The 16,395-nt window shown below is 40.0% G+C and overlaps 1 protein-coding gene across 1 annotated transcript in view; it reads right to left on the bottom strand.

Annotated features, from left to right (window-relative positions):
* The window catches only part of myo3b (myosin IIIB), a 78,950-nt gene that overhangs the window by 6,126 nt on the left and 56,429 nt on the right, over nt 1-16,395 (bottom strand). The window contains exons 28-31 of the mRNA XM_047155982.2: nt 15,636-15,716; nt 13,853-13,928; nt 11,071-11,122; nt 10,001-10,118 (exon numbers count right to left, since the gene is read on the bottom strand). Coding sequence (XP_047011938.2) covers nt 10,001-10,118; nt 11,071-11,122; nt 13,853-13,928; nt 15,636-15,716 — 327 coding nt within the window. The remainder of the gene's footprint in view (nt 1-10,000; nt 10,119-11,070; nt 11,123-13,852; nt 13,929-15,635; nt 15,717-16,395) is intronic.

The raw sequence follows: 16,395 nt of genomic DNA, 5'->3' as shown, positions 1-16,395 counted from the left end.
CACTGCCTGGAAAAAGTGTGGAAGGCAAAAAAAAAAAAAAAAGATTTTCCGCCTAGCTTTTTCAAAACGTTCTCTATATTAAGACAATGTTGCATGCTATAACTGCACTTTCTTAATACAAACACTGAGCTTTTTCTCTATAGGACTTTACAGTTTTACTTGGGAAACAACTGGAGTGTGACATCTCGGTTAAGATGACACACTTAAACATGGATGCATGTCTGTATTGTGCACTACTAAGTTAAAGGACAAGTGGATGTTAAAAGAGGACATCATTGGCTGGAGGGCAGAGAGACTGAAAGTCAGAATGGGAAAAGAGGAGGAGCAGGAGGGAGGGATAAGGGGAGGAAAAAAGTGTTGTGGTATGGTGATACACAGTAATGGATTTGTGCGCGCACACACACACACACACACACACACACACACACACACACACACACACACACACACACACACACACACACACACAGAGTAACCTGATTTTATGTGGATCAGTTACCCAAGACAAATATAAGTAGCTAAATAAATTACCAATAATAAATATACTGATAAATACTTATTTGTAAAAAAAACAAAACAAAACAAAACAAAATAAATAAATAAAAAAACTAAAATAATTGTAGAAACCTAAGTAAATACAAATGTATGTAAATACACTGCTTCCAGTTACAACGCAATAAAATGATCAGAATAAAAATGAAAAACATAAAAATGAGCAGGATCAAAACAGCACTGGGGGAGGGGGCGGGAGAGAGAGAGAGGCGCAGAAATAACTGACAGAGGGCAGCACAGATCCCCAACAATCATTTATTAATACACTATTGATTAATCTTAAACAGAAAGAACGAAAAAAAATATGAGCAATAAGCTTAATAAATTATTGATGGTTATTTTTGCAGTTTAAGCAGCAACCTAGAATATAATAAATGTTTATATCTCTACATTTTAAAAAAAGCTGAGAATTCTTTTTAAAGACAGGTGAAGCTTTCATAATCCAAAGCGGCTTTCATGAGATGGTTCTTGAAACATCTCTTAAATACAACCTCTTAAATCCCTTGGAAGTCAAAGGCTCCTCAGAAACTTACATAAAAGAGATACTAAAAGTGGTTTTAGGATGCAAACAAGGGATGACTATTGATTCTGTCCTGTTATCACATGCTGCGATCACCTGATACATTAAGGGCTAGAGTAGACTGCTGGGTTTTTATTTACTCAGATGCTAAAGCTTGAAAAGGCATCATGGTCTATAAGGATAACTCATCAGCACATGGCTTTGATCTCTAAATGAAGCATGTGCAGACCAGACCAGAAACTGTTCTCTGTGGCACACACACACCCCACAAACATAACCAGACTCTGCAGAGGACCTGTGCGCGCACGCGCACGCACGCGCACACACACACACGGAGGATGCACATGCACACACATGCTCCAGACCCTGTGCTTTTTAGTAAACACACCCCAACTAATGTGAAATTGGCATCAGCTAATGTTTGTGCCTGGTTTTTCAGTGATTTATGGCCTTTATTGACACACACACACTATTAATTCCCATGTGTTCTACTGAGGGTAGAAAGATTTCCACAGGGAATACTCATAGTATTGTAATTACCTCTGGAGAGACCAGAGCCATGAATGTGCTAAAAGAGCAAGAATTTTAGGCAGGAGCCACATGCTGATGTGACCATGATGTGCTTAATTAAGACCATGATGTGCTTAATTGACTCTACTGCTCAAAGAGGAGAGAAAAATGGAAAGGGTGAAATGGGAAGAGTGAACAATTCAATCACTGATGAATCAATTCCAAGGCTGTACTACAAAGAGGTCTGGGTGTGTGTCCTATTTCAGCCACATAGGACACCCACCAAATAGTAGAATGAAGACCAAGATCAGCTGATAAAACAAGTGGAATCACCGGCTACTTGCGAACAAGTTTGGACACCACCATTTCCTTCGGATATGTACTACATATAAGAAGGGTTTTTCCCCCCTCCGTACACTTGTATACGCAAGTGGAAAAGACACATGTACAATATATGGCCAAAAGTATGCGGACACCCGCTCATCACAGCCCTATGTGCACGTTGAACATCCCGTTCTGAACCATGGGTAATGATATGGAATTGGTCACCCTTTGCTGCAATAACAGCCTCCACTCTTCTGAGAAGGCTTTCCACTAGATTTTGGAATGTGGTTTGTGGAGGTTTCAGACAGTGCTCTATTGGAGCACATTTTTCTACGCTTGACCCACCCAATCTTTACATCATATTGTCAGTTAATACAAAAGGGGGCATGACAAAAGAAATTTAACTTGGTGGCAATGCTATTTAAGAAAACCCAGCACAAAGACCATAATAAAAACAGAATGTCTCTATCGACAATGCAGTACATGACAATTACTCATATCTTAAATGTTAACTTTAAGACAGTCTGTGCTGTAGCACAAATACATCAAGTTAACTAATCATACTGACATTAAAAGGATGAAGAAAGTTACAGCCAACTTTTCTGCCATATTCCCACTAGCAAATTGAGATTTCTTGTTGCATGCCTGCCTGATGAATTGTCTGGTTTAAAGAGCAGGAATACACTAGGTATTAGATATTCAAGACAGCTGATGAAGACAGGTACACTGGAGAGCAAGAGAGTAACACAAAGAGGCAAGTGTGTGTGAGAGAGAGAGAAAGAAAGTGATGGAGAGAAAGAGATGGAGAGGGAGGGAGTTATGCCTGTAGAACACAAAGTGGGTGTATCAGCTGTCAGAAGGCTGTCAGAATGAGTTCCAGATGTGTCCTAAAGATGAAGGAGCGAGCTATGATGAGACTTCATCCACTGTAGCAAACAAAACCTGCTAACACAACTTTTTTTAATATATGGACATATACAGTCCGTTGATTTCATGTAAAGAACAAGGCTGGAATCATGAATCACAAAATCTCTGGAAATATTATTTTATTTATATACCCCTGTACTATGAGGTTATGTTCATAATTGTTATTCTTTTAGAGAACTCCAGTAGTGTTTGCATGTGTATGTACCTTCACATCAGTCACATGGGTTAGTTAGCTCCTAGACTATTAGGAACAATGTTAAAGTGATTAGCAATTTGTATATTGAAGAGTAAGTAGAAAAAGACTACTTGATGTGATCAGTATAACTGTGGTAGAAGAAGCTATGTGAAGATCACCATAACCAGTAGAATGAGTTTAGAGGGAAAAGAGAAGAGGCACAAACACTGAGCCTTGAGGGACACCAACAGAAATTCTACAGGAAGCAGATGTAGAATCTCCCCAGGTATAAAAGGAATCATTGCCATGTCCAGTTCGAGTCTGGTGAGAATAGACAGCAGGATATTGTTAACTGTGTTGAATGCTGTAGAAGTATAGAAGAATCAAGACCGATGACTGATGCATGAACAATAAACTCTGTTGAGTAACAGTGGTTTGAAGTCAGACAGGTTGGGATCCTGGAGCTGAATTTTATCAAGCACAACTCAAAGCAGAGAACAGAACCATGCAGATCCCTTTCACAAAACCAAAGCAATAAAAGACATTACTTGTGTTACATCACTAGAATAGCATATAATACATCACATTGAATTAAATTATTTGAGTTGACTTGATTTGATTATATTGCACGTCTTTAATAATTCGGATGCAGGGTTATCTAATGTCTGATCCAGATTTAAATTGTATATTTAATTTACATTACATTCTAAGGTCTGTTTTCCAGCAAGCCTGTCCACAAATCAATCTAATTCACAAAGTCCACTTCTGCTTTTCTGGGAGGTAAAAATTACAACAAGCATAAAATATACCTGTAAATCTCTTTCCTATATATATATATATATATATGTATATGAATATAATGAGCAGCGAGCATTCGTTTTCTTATCAGCTTTCTCAGTACACACTTCAGAAGAGCAGGTTAGTTTCCTCTCTGCCTCCCTCTCTTCACCGTAATTGCCCTTGTCACTCTTATCGCCGTCTCACTCTTGACATGCATGTTTACCACCGGCATAATCTTCAAAAAGCATGTTAACATAAGGAGCTCAGCTTTCATAACCCATAAAGCCTGATCCTGTTTACTAGAGAGAAAGAGTGTTGAAGGAAAGTGAAGGCTCTGATCATATCTATGACAGCGCTCAGGGTTTGTCTGTGTGTGAGTATTTATGCATCTCATGGGGTACAGCCTTAATAAGGTATTAATATATGGGATTAGGGAAGAGGTGTGGATGTGTAGTGGAGATCAGGTGGTTTATGTGCAGTGACACTGGGCTGATCAGCAATGTGTTTACATTCCCAGCAGGAGGACATGACTACTGCAACCCAGAGTGACACTCAGGAAGAGCGACATGCACATACCGTATGGGTGTGTGTGTTTTTCTCAGAAAAAAAAGTCCTCTCTGCAGGAACCTAGCTAATGTAGAGGGATCCTTTTTGTGTTGAGTCCACTCTCAGTTCAAAAACATGCAGTGCAACAGAAATTCAGCAAACCTTTTGAGGACAAGTTGAAGGATGAGCTTTTGATTTGTGTTTCCATCATACTGCAAGGACTATGACAGCTATGGAAACTTTATGATGGTTCTGAAAATTCATTTTTTTCATTTATTCATCTTCAGTAATCCCTTTACCTAGTTAGGATCATGGTGGATCTGAAGTCTAATCCTGGAACATTGAGTACAAGGTGGGAATATACCCTGTTTGGGACACCACTCCACACTCAATCACACTTGGGGGCAATTTAGTATAGCCAAACCACCTACTGGTAAGGGAGGTAGGAGGAAACCAAAGAACCTGGAAGAAACCCACGTAAAAATGCCAAACCTCATACAGACAGTAACCCGAGTTCAGGATCAAACCAGTGTCCTTGGAGCTGTGAGATACCAACAATACCCACTGTAAAAGTTTGCCAGCACATGGCAAAATTACACAGTAAATATGGAGGATGCTGAACTGTTTTTCTTTGTTGCATAGATATCATTATCAATTTGAATGACATTGCATGAAATATGCATGAATATCATGCTACGCTTCCTTGCATAGTTATGAGGAGTCAAAAACACAATTCTGTCACAGTTACTGTAAATCTGCTACAAAAAACATTATGTAGTTCTGAATGTCCAGTTGTGGTGCACAGCCTGTTTAGATAGATAGATAGATAGATAGACAGACATTCATAAATGGTCCAGTCTCATCATCAATTCCATATTTAATGGCCCAAACTGCATCAGATTAACATGTTCCTTAGTTTGCTGAATCACATTTTATTGGCTTCCAGTTGGTATGGGGAGAGACAATTTTCTACTACCATCTGACATCCCCCAAAATGCATGAGTGTGTTGGACTTCTCTAAACACACACACACACACACACACACACACACACACACACACACACACACACACACACACACACACACACACACACACACACACACACACACACACACACACACACACACACACACACACACACACACACACACACACACACACACACACACACACACACACCTGGGCAGAGATCTAAGAGGAGGAGACACTTCATTCCTATCAAACACAGGGAAAAGTGGTTCTGGGTCTTTGGCCCTGAACTAAAGCACTTATAAATTGGTGAGGTCAGTAAGAGATTTTGACTGTATGTGTGTATGTGAGTGAGAGAGTATGAGTGTATGTGCTTGAGTACTGTACATCCCCAGGGGCAACAACAGCAGGATGAGAGGCAGGAAGAGAACTGAGCTCCCGACATTTGGCTCTGCATGCTCCCTGGACTCCTCAAAGCTTCTGTCATACATACGCGCACACACACACACGACACACTCTGATCTATTCCCATCAAAGTCTCTCCTGCCATAACACACACACACAAAAATGTTATCCTGTGTTGGGAAAATGTATGCAAGCTACTTGACTGTGTGTTATTCTAGAGAGACTTCCAGCCTGCCCCAAGCCCAGGGAACTCTTCCATGTAAGCTTGAGGGGGGATGGGGGACACCTTCTAATTCATTCCCTTAGTGGGGACAGTAAAAACTACTACATCATTTCTGTGCCCAAAAAAGTAATCAAAGTTCATGTTTACACCATTGTTAAAACCAAATTTGATCTAGTATAGTTAATCCCTCAAATGCTGTTTACGTCCCCCCCTCACACATCATCTCAAATTTTATTATAATTTTTTTTTTTTTTAATGGTGCCTTTGTTTGTGTGTGTTGCACAGAATGCATACTCACTGACCTACCACAGAGTACCATTAGTTTCTGTTGATGCAACCTTTCAGCAGATACTAAAAACATACTGTTGGAGCCCTTCAGTGCTGAATGCAATGGGAAAAAGCCTAGGTTCAGTTTTCTGATGCCAAACACTCCTGTACATTTTGCATTACCACAAAGGTTGTGGAACATTTTGGGGAACTAAATGTTTTTGGAACTGAAACCACTTTGTAGAACCTTTCGAGGAACTAAATGGAAGTATTCTGAACAGCAAATGCAAAGCTCCTGGTATGTATTTATGTTTAATTGTGAAGAATGACACCATAAACATAAATAAAGCATTAAGTTGTGTGCCACTAGAAACATGTACAATCCACCCACATTTAATTTAATACTTGCGTAAAAACAAATGTACATGAAAAATCTACCTTTTGGAGGCCATAAATGCAGCATCTGATATAAAGTTCTATTAATAGTTGGTTATTTACTAAATACAGGTGGATAAAAATGTCAGGCAATAGGCTTATCATTCTTTGACACTCATGTTTGACCAATTAGTGATGTTCATTATGTCACATGCCACCATAATAGTTCCTAATTCACAGAACAATACCTACTCTGGAACAGGAACTTAAGAGTCTTAGAACTCAACTCGGTCCTTGTTCCAGCAGTAGTAATGTAAGGTCCTGAAAATGCTACTTACAAATCTAGTGAAACACAGGGGAAACAATGGTTCAGTGTCTGACCCTGACCTAAAACATTTGTAATTTTGTAAACTTCAGTATGTGTGTGTAAGATGAAGAAGCTGCAAATTCTGATCTCTCTCTCTCTCTCTCTGTGAGAGTGTGTGTGTGTGTGTGTGTGTGTGTGTGTGTGTGTGAGAGAGAGAGAGAGAGAGAGAGAGAGAGAGCTAGCTCTCAGAGCTCACCATGAATATGGTGCTACATATTCATGATGTGCTAGTTGAAGAGTATTAAACAAGCTGGATGTGCTGGGATATCTTCATCCACAGAATCTTACTCTTTAATCATAGCCAGGGGACCAGAGGCCAGATTTCCTGCCTGCAATGAAGCCATTACTACTCTAAATGACCTCAAAATATTCACCCCATTATCAAAATATTTTAGAATATAATTAGGAATACCGTCATAGTAAGGAACAAATGTAAAAGAAGAGCACATAGAAGAGAGAAGCGAGATGGAGAACATGCCAAACAAGTGTGAGAGCGACAGAGATGAGTGTGGTCACCTGCTTGGTCTCCTACAGAATTAAACGGTATCTCAGCAAGGCGTGCTGGGGTGAGCTGACAGTAATCCCGCACCCACTGCAGTGCTGTAGCTGTGCTACATTATCATAGATAATCCCATAATCCCCAGCACATTGCTAATCTCAATCCCACCCCCTCTCTTCCTTCACACACTAATCATACTAATGATGGACCCCCGTCTCCCCTGGCAGCCATCACTATGTGACACTGGTCCCCCCACTCTGCCCCCCACTCTTCCTCCCCTCCCTCCCAGGAAGCTCTCATTAATGGAATTCATAGCTCAGGGCCAAACAAAAACCAAACATATGTTCAGCAAATGAGTGTGTGTGTGCGTGTGCGTGCGTGTGTGTGTGTGCGTGTGTGTGTGTGTTCAGTGTCAATATAGCTATGTGGGTCTATTTGGGGTGAAAGTGATTGCTGTGCTTTCTAAGCTACAAAGAAGCAGCGCTTTACACACTGGCCTGACCCAGGCTATTAACTGCAGCTCTATACTACAGGACACACTTGTGTTTATTATTAATGTAGGAATGCATGAGGACAGGAGACAGGGCAAATAAAAAACAGATAATAACAAAGATTGAGATTTTCTGTACTAAGGTTTTTAAAAGATCCACTTTCAAGAGTCAAAGAGGGGGATTCCGACTCTCTGAGCAGGTGATTAACTGCCACTTTATCTACATGTGTGTGTGAGTGTGTGCACGTGTATTCTTCACTTTAAACAGATTCCCACATTCATATTTTCCCATGAAAGTCATTACACAAGATGAGATATGTAGCAAGAAATTGAAATCTCAATACTTTCTCTCTGTTCACACCACATTATCAGGATTTGCTGTTGAGGGCTTACAAGTGTCTGCATCCTGTACTGTGCCATTCATCTGATTTCATTTTCTATACTAATGGACAAAAGCTACTTTGCTTCTGAAACACTCTTTTTGTCTGCTTAACATTTTCCTCCTTTTGTCAGTCCATAGCACTAGTGTTATAAACCAGCATTGTAGGATTAATGTAATGAAGAAGTCACCCTGGCAATATATTGACTTCTGTTCACACATGGTTTCCAGTTATTGTACTACAGGCATCATTTCAGTGACAGTGGCAGACAACAAAGTGACAGCATATAAAATGTCATTTAAATTGAGATGTTCTCAATTCTGTGTGTTAAATTGACGAATCCAAATGATTGGCTCAAACGATTCCTCTGACCACTTTTATGGCGTGTGTTGTCTGATGTTTCTTCAGCTCTCCACTCACAACTTTAGCTCCTACCTGCAAGTTCCCATTTACTTTTTGACACCAAAAATGGAATAGAAACCTAGGAGGGTTTCATCTTATCCTGCCATATACAACCCCTTATTAAATGTGCATTGACAGATTACGAAGAAAAATTAAGCTTGGAAGGAAGTAGCAGAGACTGTTAGTGCCTCTGATGAGTGTATGTAGCTAGCACAGCTAGCAGCTTTGTTAATCTGCCCACAAAGCTATTATGAAGCCTACCTTGTAGCATGTAGCTCAAACAACCAATTTTCACACTGATTAGTGCATCGTTTAATTTGTGTTCAGTTAGATGGCTTTAGAAGCTACACTTTATGGCCAAATATTTGTAGACAGCTGACCATCATGCCTATATGTGCTGCTTGAACTTCCCATTCCAGATTTAGTCCCCCTTTGGCCCCTGGGAAGGCTTTCCACTAGATTTTGGTGCGTGGTTGTCGGGACTTGCCCAGTCAGCTACAAGAACATTAGTGAGGTTTTTACTTTCACACTATCCAAATGAGGATGGCTTCCCTTCTGAGTCTGGTTCCTCTCAAGGTTTCTTCCTCATATCATCTTAGGGAGTTTTTCCCTTGCCACTGTCACCACCGGCTTGCTCAATAGGGATTAATCCACACATTTAAAAGCTGTATCCTGCGTATATATATTTCTGTAAAGCTGCTTTGAGACAATGTCCATTGTAAAAAGCGCTATTCAAATAAAATTGAATTGAGGTCAGACACTGATATCAGACAAGGCCTGGGGTGCAGTCAGTGTTTAGTGGGGTTGAGGTTAGGGCTCTCTAGCACTCACACATCAACCTTGGCAAACCATGTCTTCATGGAGCTCACTTTGTGCACAGGGGCATTGTCATGCTGGAACATGTTTGGGCCTCTTAATTCCAGTGAAGGGAAATTGTAATGCATGTAATGCAACAGCATACAAAGACATCATATACAATTGTGTGCTTTATGGCAACTGTTTGGGGAAGAAGCACACATGGGTGTGATGGTCAGGTGTGTGTGTGTACATGCATACACGATAAACTACATGTGATTTGTCACTTGCTACTGCCAACATTTGGTGAGTCTCATCCTGGTCAATTTGTTGAGTCAGTCTTCCTGGTTTGAACTGGGTTCACATTTACTTTTGAATTCCCACATAAAGGTACATGTGTGAAAAGGGCTTGTGTGTGTATGTAACTTCAAGTATCCTGTCTGAGTATTGCTTGTGTGTCATTCTTTTGTGCTTGTGTCTGGAAGATCTGACCTTGTTTGTGATGTGTTGCTCTGTCTCTCTCTCCACTATTCTTCACTACAGACGCATCTGCCGTGCTTTTCCCTTCACTGTCAACGTCAGTCTGCCTGTCACCAATGACAGAGACAACCTTAAAAAGAGGGAGAGAATTATACACAAACATCCACACAGTGTCAAAAAGTAAGAAAATGCAACAAGTAATACATTGAATTCAACAAATAAGTACAAAATGAAAAAGGTAGCAGGCTCAGAACTTTAAATGACCGAGTTCACTGCTCTGGCAGAGATATTTATTAGCACCCATTAGCAGTGTGTTTTGCAACGGTAATTGCTAATGCACAGATGCCGGAGTTCTTTTTCAACTCGTGCGCTCTCTCCCTGGGTGAGTGTGCTTTCTGTCTCAGTGGCTTAATTGTAATGCTAGAAATAACGAAGGCAGACTTCCTCACATATTTAATTTTTATCTTTGAATAAAAGAGCTATAGGAAAGTATTAATCTGCTTAACATTTCTAAGTACATCCTCCAAAGGATTTTGCTTTTTTAATCTTACATATGCTCAGCAGAGTTACTGGCAAAAACTGTACGTTTTCTTCATCTCATCCTTTCAACATCAAATGGTGAGCAGCAAAAATTGGATCAGACATCAAAGCCAGGCAATGTGCTCCAAGTCACAGAGTGGCTCCTCTATTTCACATATTGAATTCGAGCAGGATATCAAAGTGCTAGCAAAGAACCTGAGGTCTTTACTAAAAAAAGGGCCCTAACATCTGTAGAGAGAGAAGCGCAAAGACAAATCACCTCAGGGAGAAGCTAGCATTTACTCTCCAGCACGGATTTCCAGCCTTTTGATTCACTCCTTCCCTGTACCTCCCTTCCTCTCTCACTCTTTCTCTCTCCCTCTGTGCTGAGATGAGAGTTGAGAATGTGAACTTTCTCTTTTTTGTGTCTCTGTCTGTCTCACAACTCAAAAAAGACTTCAGTCTTAGAAGCTTTGTGCTTATATGCAGAGTGCTGAGTGTTGAACTCAGAGCAATGCCCTGGACATGAAACGCCTTACAATAGTAAAGTATTAATTTCTGACCTTGTCCTTATGAGTTTGACAGTCAGAGCATCTTCCCGGAGATGTGCTTTCCCTGAGGAGAAAATAAAATATTACTAACAGACTGAGATAGTAGCCTACAGTTCACTCAGAAAGTATTGGAATGGGCAGTTCTTTTTTTCTTTTTGGCTATACAATGACGATATCTGTGTCATCAAAAGATGAATATGAGACGATGGATCAGAATTTCAGCTTTCATTTCCTGATATTTACATCTAGATGTATTAAACAACTTGGAACATGGCACCTTTTGTTTGAACCCACCCATTTTTCAAGCAATCAAAACTACTGGAACATGTGACTGACATGTGTATGTGTTCTTGTTGCCCAGGGGTGCCCTATTAGATTGACTAAACAATTAATAGTTTTGAACATCTACTCTTGGACTGAGCCCTGGGTTTTGCTTTTGAAGATTTCATTTGTTGTTAAAAAAGCTGAACCTACATGAAATCCATAGAGCTCTCTACATATGGAAGAAAGCAAGTCATTTTAAAGCTGAGATAAGAGTGAAAAATCGATCAAAGCCATTGGGCATAGCCAATAAAGCAACTTAGAATGTACCGAAAAAGAAAGAAACCACTGGTGTACTAACAACCAGACATCAAACAGGTTGGCCAAGGAAAACAACAGCAGCTGATGACAGGAACATTGTGAAAGCTGTGAATAAAAACACCAAAAAAAACAAACAAAAAAAACCAAACAAAAACCAACAACAGTCGGTGACATCAACAACCTCCACAGGGAAAGGGTGAAGTTATCACAATCCACCATTCAAAGAAGACTTGGAGAGCAGAAATACAGAGGCCTTACCAACATCATACAAACTGCTCATGAGCAGTAAGAATCAGAAGACCAGACTGGAATTCGCAAAGAAATACAGACGAACCATAAAAGCTCCAGAACCAAGATTAACCTCCACCAAAGTGTGGCGAATGAAAGGATCTACTCATGAAGAAGCTCAGAGGTCAAGCCTGGTGGAGATAGTGTCATGGCTTGGGCTTGAATGGTTCATGATGGTAGCAGCAGAATGAATTCAGAAGTCTACAGAAACATTCTGTCTGCCAATGTACAGAGAAATGCATCCAACCTAATTAATAGGGACTTCATCATGCAGCAAGACAATGAACCAAAATACACTGGCAGCACAACAAATAACTTCATCAGGGGGGAAAGGGGGAAGGTTTTAGACTGGTCAAACCAATCACCAGACCTTAATCCAACTGAGCAGCATTTCACCTCCTCAAGAGGAGACTGAAGGAAGAAATCCCTAGAATTAAACAACAACAACTGAAAGAGGCTGCAGTAAAAGCACCACAAAATGAGAAACTAACAATTTGGTGATGTCAGCGAGTCACAGACTTGATACAGTTATTGCAAGCAAGGAATATGCAAATAAAGTATTGACTGTTATTTACTTTAATTTACTTCAACACTTATCTGTTTGTATACTTTTGCTCGCCTATAAATTGAGTGGTCTGATATTAAAGGTTCTATGTTTTATGTTGTTTAACAGATCTAGATGTAAATATCAGGAAATAAAAGCTGAAAGCCTAAGCTCTTGTCTCATTGCTTCTTGTCTGTGTAGCCAAGACTATAGAAAAAAAAAATCAAAATCAAAATCTCGCACACAGGAGTGAAAAGATTGTTGAGATCTCCAGAATAAGACTAACAAAAAAACACAAGTATGTACACAGACTAATGAATCATCCAAAAGGAAAATGGGCAGCTGATGTCAAAATAAATCTATATGGATCCTCTCCAGAAATGATTAAACAGAATAATAAAGTTTCACCACTGAGAATTAGGATGTAAACAAGCTCACAAAAAATCCCTCCAGAAAAACCCCACATGAATGCGTGCACACACACACACACGAACACACGCACAAACATGCATACACAGAGAGAGAGAGAGAGAGAGAGAGAGAAACAGCAAAACTGAAAGACATTCAATGTGTCATCATGAATATTAGTCTAAAAAACAATGAAGCAGTTGTTCTTCTTTAGTATCTCATTTATGTACCTTGATCCAACTGCTTGTATCTTGATTATGTGATGATTACGTGTTTATTTATCATCTGCCTACTGTTGTTGAACAGTGACCTTGACTAAGAAAGGTGCTACATATATAAATGAAACTTATTACTACCAGTATTACCACTGAGAAAATGATGTAAGAAAACTTTTCATAAAAAAATATTATGCTATTTATTTTATACAATCATGTATGCTTGTTTTCTTTAAGGCTGATAATTGTAGCGTGCACTCTAAATAAACTATTTGTGGTTTCACAAAAGACCATTTTCTACCTTGTAATGGCAGATTTGTGTTTGTTTTCATAGTAATTCGAGATATTATATGACATTATTTTGAAGGTGTATGTGTATTTATGTGTTTATAAATAAATAGATAAATAAATAAATAAATAAGAGAGAGAGAGAGAGAGAGAGAGAGAGAGAGAGAGAGAGAGAGAGAGAGAGAGGTGTGTGTGGTCTGTGTGTTTTAGAGAGCGAGAGAGAAGCTCCGTTGAGACAGGCACTCCAACACTGACCTACAGAGGGCTTTCATGTGTTTAACTACCACCAAGGCAAACAGGGGGCGCACACACCCACAGACCCACACACACACTCCTAAATGGGGTTTTCATGACAAAAGACATATACAGTCTCCCAAAAAACGCTAAAGATAGCTGTGTGAACCCTACTAGAAGGACTAAAACACTTTAAACAGGAATGTGTAACGGACACACACACGCGCACACGTACCTGGTTGATTTAGAAGCAGATGAAGATTGCTGGTAGCTCTCTCTGTACTCTTTTCTGACTCTGTGTCCTTTGTATGCTGTGACAAAGTGACAAATGTCAACACTAGTCATTGGAACAGACTTTTTCTTCATTTTGCTGCCTAGTTTGTTTCATAAAAGCAATTTTATGAAAATAAAATTCAAGTTTCGATATTTCATTCAAATAGACAAACTGGTGCTTACTTGGAAATTCTCCTTGGCATTAAAACACACACCCAAAGCATGCATGGATGATTATAATCAAACATCAGTAATTATTACAGTACATAATTACTTTATGAATTACAAATTAACTGAGAAGAGAAACAACCCAAAACTGAATGCACATGAAAGCGAAGCAGTTGGACTAAAAATGCAGAAACATTCATATATTCTGGTTTAAATGGGGTTCAGCAATTAAAACTGAGAGTGCTCTGAGAGTGAGGAGTAAATGACCCAAACACACTCCATATTAAGAGTATAAAATTCAGATACATACATACAAAGAGTGAAGGCAACACAGAGCAAGAGAATATGCAGCGGCACATACCAGGATGGTGATTAATTTACGTGCTTTGAGTTTGCGATGTTCTCATGTGAAAGGTCTATGTTAAACTTGCTACAGCAGCCCAACTCAAAGACCTGCATGTAACAATGTGAACGTGCTGGAGTGATATGGCAGGAGTTCGAGGCCCTTGACTTCGAAAACTCCCGACCCCCCACGACGAAGCAATACAAACACATCAGCATGCCTTCATGCATACTGAGGGACCACATCAACTAAAGCATGTCAGCTGGCTTTTCTCAGTGCAACAGAATTGTTCATCTGGTCTATTTACAAGTGGCTTTAATATTGGGCACATGGAGGGCTGGGAGAAAGTGAGGAAAAGAGAGAGTGAAAAAAACAGAGAGAGGGAGAGAAAGACAGAACATGAGTGAGAAAGACACACACACACACACACACACACACACACACACACACACACACACACACACACACACACACACACACACACACACACACACACACACACACACACACACACACACACACACACACACACACACAAAAGCCTCTGTGCCAAGAAGGAGGTGAGCAGCACTTGAAGAGAGGAGAGCAGAACAATGGCATCTCTCCTCCCTGTCCCTCCCTCTCTCCTGCCTCCCCCGGTACCCTGCTCCCGCCCTCTCCCTCCCTCCACATGTCCTCAAAGGAGTAGTGGAGAGAGGGAGGGGGCACCCCAAGAAGGTTAATATGCCCACTTTGATCTCTGCCAGGCCACAGTGAGTAAGAATTCATTTACATTTCAGATGAAAAGGTTGACAGTATAAAAAGGCATCTTGTTTCTGGTATGTGAGAGGGCTGTAATAGGCCGGGAATTTGAGAGAGGAAGTGGCAAGGAAACAGAAGGGGATAAACCACCACCTCCTCCCCCCTTTCCCCTTCTCCTCTCCTCCACTGCCTACACTGGGAAAGAGATGAAAGAAAAGAAAGGATCTCAATATGCACCGCTCCACTGAAACATGGGGACCAAATGCTGAGGCCCAAACTCTCAAACTTTTCCTCTATGGATCATTATTAATTCATTATCTCTATGGGTTTTATTTGTTGAAAATAAGGAGACTTTCTGAAAACAGCCTAGTTTTAAGAATTTGTTTTTTAAGAACTGTATGAATACATGCACAATCCACCCACAATATTTCTAAGTACAAGGAGGGAGGATCTGTGGTGTATAGCTGTGGCTTCGAAGAGCTGAGATCATTACCTGACTGAATCTGCACGGCTGCATTCTCCCGATCCTGCTTAATCCGCTTCACATGTTGACGGGCTACATAACCCCTCCATGCTACACAGAGAGACAGAGAGAGAGAGAGAGACAGAGCGCGAGAGAGAGAGAGCGCGAGAGAGAGAGAGAAGAAGAGAGGGAGTTATAGTACTTTTCCACTGGACAATATGGTACAGCACGTTAGGGTTACAAATCCAAATCCAGAATGAACCAAAATCCTAATCGAGTATGTGGGTCTATTTTCCATTACATAATAGTACTTGAAAAAGTAGAAGGAGTTCTCTGGAGATGGGTACAAGCTGTCATCTAATTAAATACTCGATATGAAACCACCTAATCAATCGAGGCAAAACCCTTCTAGAAACTGAGATTTATATATCAGTTTAGAAATAGGCCTACAGCCACACTGCTGTACATCCCCCTCACAGAGAAAACTACTGATCACAAGACATAGTAAATCCGTTGCTTTGCAGTAATAGCAGTGAACAATCCAAATAATGCCAAATTTCAACATATTAAAACACATTAAAAATTTATTTTGCTGAGTATATAGTGTACTTGTTAAATTCTACAATACCATCATGGTTTACCCTGTGTAGTGAGGATACATAGTGAATAAGAAGCTATTTGGTAAGGAATCTGGCTAAATATCAACAACAAGAAAACATTACTCTGATTAAATATATTTAAAAATATGCAGTGTTACATTTTTGAATAAAAATATGATTTCGCCCCTAAA

This window comes from Ictalurus punctatus, chromosome 6, assembly GCF_001660625.3.
Source record: "Ictalurus punctatus breed USDA103 chromosome 6, Coco_2.0, whole genome shotgun sequence".
Lineage (NCBI taxonomy): Eukaryota > Metazoa > Chordata > Actinopteri > Siluriformes > Ictaluridae > Ictalurus > Ictalurus punctatus.
The sequence above is the reverse complement of the archived record's forward strand: the minus strand, read 5'-3'. Positions and strand labels throughout refer to the sequence as shown.